We start from the raw sequence: 5,090 nt of genomic DNA, 5'->3' as shown, positions 1-5,090 counted from the left end.
CGTCTTGTGAACATTCAATCGTAAGCCTGATGCTGCTGCATAATCCTGAACCAGTGTTAAGAAGTCTTGAGCATAATCAACGTCTGATAATAGACCGGTACAATCATCGGCAAAAGCCATAAGTAAGTGTGGTTTAGATAAACCGTCAAGTACTAGCCCTTTATCCGAGAATTTCACACGCAAATAATTCATTAGAGGCTCCATGAATACCACGAAAAGTCCTGGCGATAGCGGGTCACCTTGCCGCACTCCTGATCCAAGAAGGAACGGAACACCAGGGGAATTGTTAAGTAGTAAGCTGACAGAGGTTTGGTGATAGAAAGTCTTGATCCAAGTTCGAAAGGTCACACCAAACCCAAAATGTTGAAGTACCATGTCTAGCGCCGGCCATAACACGCTGTCGAAGGCCTTAGCAAAGTCAATGAGGACAGCGCATGCATTTGGATATTTAGTCCGGCATAATTCCTGAAGATCCTGAAATCTGATAAGAGAGTGTCGTATGGACCTGTTTGGCACAAACCCACTTTGATCTTCGTGAATAAGCGTAGGAAGAACCTTCCCAAGACGATAAGCGAGAATCTTTGGGCCCAGTTTTGCGTCGTGATTGAGTAGAGTCAAAGGACGGTAATTGCCGGGCTTGGATCGGTCACCAGTCTTGTATAACAACGAAAGGTGCGCCCTCCTCTGAAACTTTGTCATTTTGCCTTTTGAAAGCTGGTTATCGTGTATAACTTCATAAATTTGCGCCCATAAATGTGGGGCGAGCTTGTAGTATTCGATTGGGAGTCCATCAGGTCCTGGGGCCTTACCATTAGCCGACTTCATGATTGCCCAGTAAAGATCGTTCGCTGTAATAGGAGCGTCTAACATTGACTGTTGGGCTGCGCTTAACTTGGTCACCGTAGCACGAAGCTTCTCCGCCAGACGGATCGGTTGGTAAGACGCGTTCCGCAGATGTTGAAGATCAGGTGAAGTAGATTGAAATAGTCCACCCCAAAATTTGCGGTGGCCATCCCCGATTTTTATTGGGTCTTCTGTAACCGAGCCATCATCATCCTGGAACTCGGTAATAGGAGACCTAAGGCAGTCTTGTTGCGGAGCACGAAAAAAGTGCCGGGACGAGCGTTCACTTAAATGGAGGTCTGCTGCAAACTTGCTTGCAGTGTTGCGGTCGTGAATTGTGGCACGAAAGGCTTTCAGATCTGCTTGAGCCTGTTCCAATGCAGACTTGTCGCAGTCGGTAAGAGTAGTGTTGTACAGGTCCAACGCATCATTGACCGCGAGCACTCGTAATGCCATGTCGCGAGAGTCGGCGCATCGCAGTTCAAGCCAACGGCGACGCAGGTAGATGCAATCGGCACGTTTGTGCTCATCCAGAAGACAACCAGGGTTAGAGCCTTGAAATAGCCGGAGTCGGGACGCAAGATGCTCGACCGATTCTCGAAGATATTGAACCACTTCAAAATCACGTAGTAACCACGGAGGGCATCTCCATGGCGCTCTCTTTAAATTAGGTAAAATTTTTGCTTGCAACCGGAAAGCCACAGGAATATGGTCTTCATTATGCCACTTCTGATCGCGAACATGATTGATCGAAGCAAGATGTACTTCGAGAAGGTTTGCTGTGAGGAAACAGTAGTCCAGACGATTCTTTCTGGTAGGACTAGTATAGTCGCGCGTGTCTGGATTTACGAATCTCCACGCATCTAATAAACCGAGGGCATCCAGCCAATCACACATTTCTTCTCGACCTGCCCCGGGGTGGAGTTGTGAAGGGGAGGCTTGATCAAGAAAATTGTCCATAGTAACATTAAAGTCTCCCAGCACAATGTGTTTAGAGTCGTTCTCGCCCTCTGCGCCGTTCCAATTGAAGCCGACAGGGAGAGCTCGAAAGAAATCGCCTCTTCGTGGTGGCTCGTCCGGTGCATAGATTACATGTAGAAACACCGTAGAGGTGCCTAGTGAAGTCTTGAGTAATAGGTATCGATTGCGTAGCTGATCCTTGTAGACAAGAGCTGTAAGATCCTCAACTTCCCCAAATGGGGATGCCGACGACAATATGAGTCCAACCCCGTGACGTTCGTTAAAAACGGGTGAAGTAGTATCTGACCAAAAGCATCGCGCGCCAGAGTCAGCAACGTGGATAAAGTGATCGCTTGTTTGTAGTGAGTCTTTCTTATTAAACTTCGTCTCTTGAATTGCAACCATTTGATAATCAGAGAGAAGCCGCTGATACGTGTCTAGTTTAGCTGAGTTCAGCCCATTCACGTTCAGCGAGACGCCAGTCAAAGACCAGCTCTCTCTAGAGGTAAGGGTTTACCAATCGAGAGGGTCTGGCTGCAATGTTAGCAGGCATCGGTGTCGTCGCTAAATGAGTAAGCGCAGTCACGACGTGTTTTGGTGTTCGAACATCCTTGAGATAAATCAGTATCGCATCCGTCCGTGCCATACAGAGTAAAATTAAGTCGCTCCAGAGTAAAAACGGGGTATACCGAATCCGCTTAGGAGGAAGAAGCGGCCCAAGAAGTGCTTGAACCTTAATTGGATCGACATAAATTCCTGGTGCGAAAACCATAAGAAACAAGTCGCTGATTGCACTATGTAGAGCAGCTTGTTGGAGTTCGTCACTTGGAAACATAGCTGTAAAATATTCAGCAGCATCGATTGAATCGTTGTTGTACCGAGATCTTAGTCGAACGTGAAAATCCGTCAGTTCATCTTCGTGTAGCGGCTCGGCGCAGATAGTCCTGTAGACAGCTTGAGCCATCACTAGCTTGTTTTGAGTTGCCAACGGGAGGTGAAATACACGACGAAAATACGCAGGTTGGGCTTGGATGGCTGCAAGAACATCCTCATGAGACGTGTACTTTAAAACATCTTGTTCAAGAAATTCATCGATAGCACGTTGAAGCTCCACAATCGAAATTTGTTCTACCCTCAACGATAGGGTCCGCACAGTTTTCAACGCTGTAACCTCCGTCTCATGGGTTAAAAGCGGTGACGAGGCGGTAAATCCAGACACGGGGTTTGTCATGCCATCTTCATCATCTTCTTGCTCCCCTGCATCTAGGTCCACATTAGGAGGTAATGACGAATCATAACCTTCCTCTCGCAAAACGTCGTAACAGTTTGGGGTAACTGGAAAAGAGTAAACCAAGGCGTGGGGATCGGAAAGCTCGTCATAGAGCTCGCACGGAACCAGGCCTTGTGGTTCGATAAATTTTGCGCCCCCTCGATTAATGATACCATATTGCGAGTGCTGAACACGTTGCCATTCCGTCGCATGTTCAGGAAGAGCGTCCACAATCATGCGTTTATTAAAAGTAACTTTCGGTGTGGTTACTGAGGCGCCACTTGGAGCATCTGTAAGCGTTGATGCGCGTGACGACGGTGTTGAAGGCAGCAAAGTATCGACGGGCGGTGAGCTCAGGTCGATCGTGACACGTGGCTTGGAGTTACGTTTAGCACCGCGTGTCGTGGACGTTCCTTGATCGCCCGCAGCACCATTAGAAGACTCCATACTTTCGTCGGATACCGGAGAGTTAAGTCGTTGCAGCGAACGAAGGGAAGGCGGCTTTACCCTGTTGTACTTCCGTTCACGGTGATGAACGAAGCAGGGTTTATCATCTGGTACGAGAAAAATTTCGCGAAGTGGCTCGTTTTTGTCCAGGAAAAGCGCATCCGGGCACCGAACTGAATTGAAATAAACGGTTCGATCCCTTGAGGTCAATGACCCACATGCGTAGGTAGCCGAAATCAGGATAGGCTGAGCGCCTAAGTTCGTAAACCAATCATAGATCTCAGGATCCGTAACCCCAGCAGGGAGACGACGAAGATCCACATAGTAAAGCTTGTCGTAACTGGAATATTTACGGATAGTTACAGTTATTCCGCAAATCGTCAGCTGTAATCCTCCCAATCGGCTGAGTGCCGTATCCGAGGTACATTCAAATGAGATACCTCGGTTAGGGCTCACATAAAAGCTGCGAAGATGGACTCGCTCATCTTTCCAGAGTTGCGGCTGGTCGGTAGAGTCCAACGATCTCAACACGTCGGACAAATTATGCGCGGCTGCCAGTTGTGGAGCCGGAATCCACATCTGGGTGCATTGCGCTGGATCTACCGTGGTTGGTAGAGCACTCAAGGCGGCATACCTTTGGTCGTCCGTGGTAGCAGCTGGGTCAAGGATGCGCTGAAAACTGGCTTTAAACTTGGAATCGTCCGGTACCGTACGAACAGACGGCGGGGGACGCGTGTCTAAGCGCGCAGGCTTCGGGCGGCCATGAGCTCGGGCTCCATTCGCACGAGGGGCGGAGCCTTGTCTCGGTGTAAGCGTGGAATCCATCACGGCTAGACAGTAGGAAGGTGCAGCTAGGCAGATCGACTGTGGTGGGAGTAAGAACTACCCACAACTTCTCCTCAACGGGCCAAAGGCAAACGTGAGATCAACACGACCAGTGAGGAGATAGCACCACAGTATGAGGTTGCCTTTGCTGACTAGAAGGACAAGTCCGACTAACACCAACACAAACTTCGTAGAGGTCTGTACAGGCCAACAAGCACCCGCCTAGAAAGGGGGAGAACGGAGGGTTTCTCGAAGAGAGTACCAACCGCCCTAGTGACTTAACGCACGAACTGCACAGCAGCTGTGGGACACTCGGCTTATGTATGCGCTGGTACAGACCGAAGTCACTGACGAGGGTAAGAAAACCGGCGGGACACGACAAGCCTTCCGCGAGGATAGGCTTGTGGCGAGACGATGGGGCAGCAACGAGAGCACTTCGGACGAAGAGCTGTCGGCGGCGTGTGAAGTCGAAGCTTGAGCAGGGGCAACCGCGGCGACGGAGTCGAACGGAAGCACGAAGACGAAAGCGGGGACGAGGAAGCGAGTGACGACGGTCGAGCTGGGCTGGATCGCGGTCGAAGCTGGGTTGGCCTTTTTCTGTGCACTTGCGCAGTAAGAGGCGGATTGGGAAGTGGGGGGAGTTTGGCTGGGGCGGCACATCTGTTAAATGATAACACAGGTGTCCTAAGGTGAGCTCAATGAGAACAGAAATCTCATGTAGAACAAAAGGGTAAAAGCTCACTTG

At 49.7% G+C, this 5,090-nt stretch overlaps 2 protein-coding genes across 2 annotated transcripts in view; both read right to left on the bottom strand.

Annotated features, from left to right (window-relative positions):
- CCR75_000122 (uncharacterized protein) overlaps positions 1-2,208 on the bottom strand; it is a gene marked incomplete at both ends in the record, with an annotated part of 3,939 nt that extends 1,731 nt beyond the window's left edge. The window contains 2 exons of the mRNA XM_067958230.1: positions 1-83; positions 927-2,208. The exon at positions 1-83 is cut by the window's left edge and continues 1,731 nt beyond it. Of these exons, the coding sequence (XP_067821514.1) occupies positions 1-83; positions 927-2,208 (1,365 nt within the window). The remainder of the gene's footprint in view (positions 84-926) is intronic.
- Positions 2,209-2,302: 94 nt separating this feature from the next.
- CCR75_000123 (uncharacterized protein) lies at positions 2,303-4,345 on the bottom strand (the record flags this gene model as incomplete). The annotated part of the gene is made up of 1 exon (XM_067958231.1): positions 2,303-4,345. One exon carries the CDS (start codon positions 4,343-4,345, stop codon positions 2,303-2,305), a length of 2,043 nt encoding a protein of 680 aa, XP_067822110.1.
- Between the last annotated feature and the right edge of the window lie 745 nt (positions 4,346-5,090).

Source organism: Bremia lactucae (assembly GCF_004359215.1).
Source record: "Bremia lactucae strain SF5 chromosome Unknown BlacSF5_NotPlaced_18_SHOA01000004.1_1233567bp, whole genome shotgun sequence".
NCBI lineage: Eukaryota > Oomycota > Peronosporomycetes > Peronosporales > Peronosporaceae > Bremia > Bremia lactucae.
Note: the sequence above shows the minus strand (reverse complement) of the source record. Positions and strands in the feature narration are given on the sequence as shown.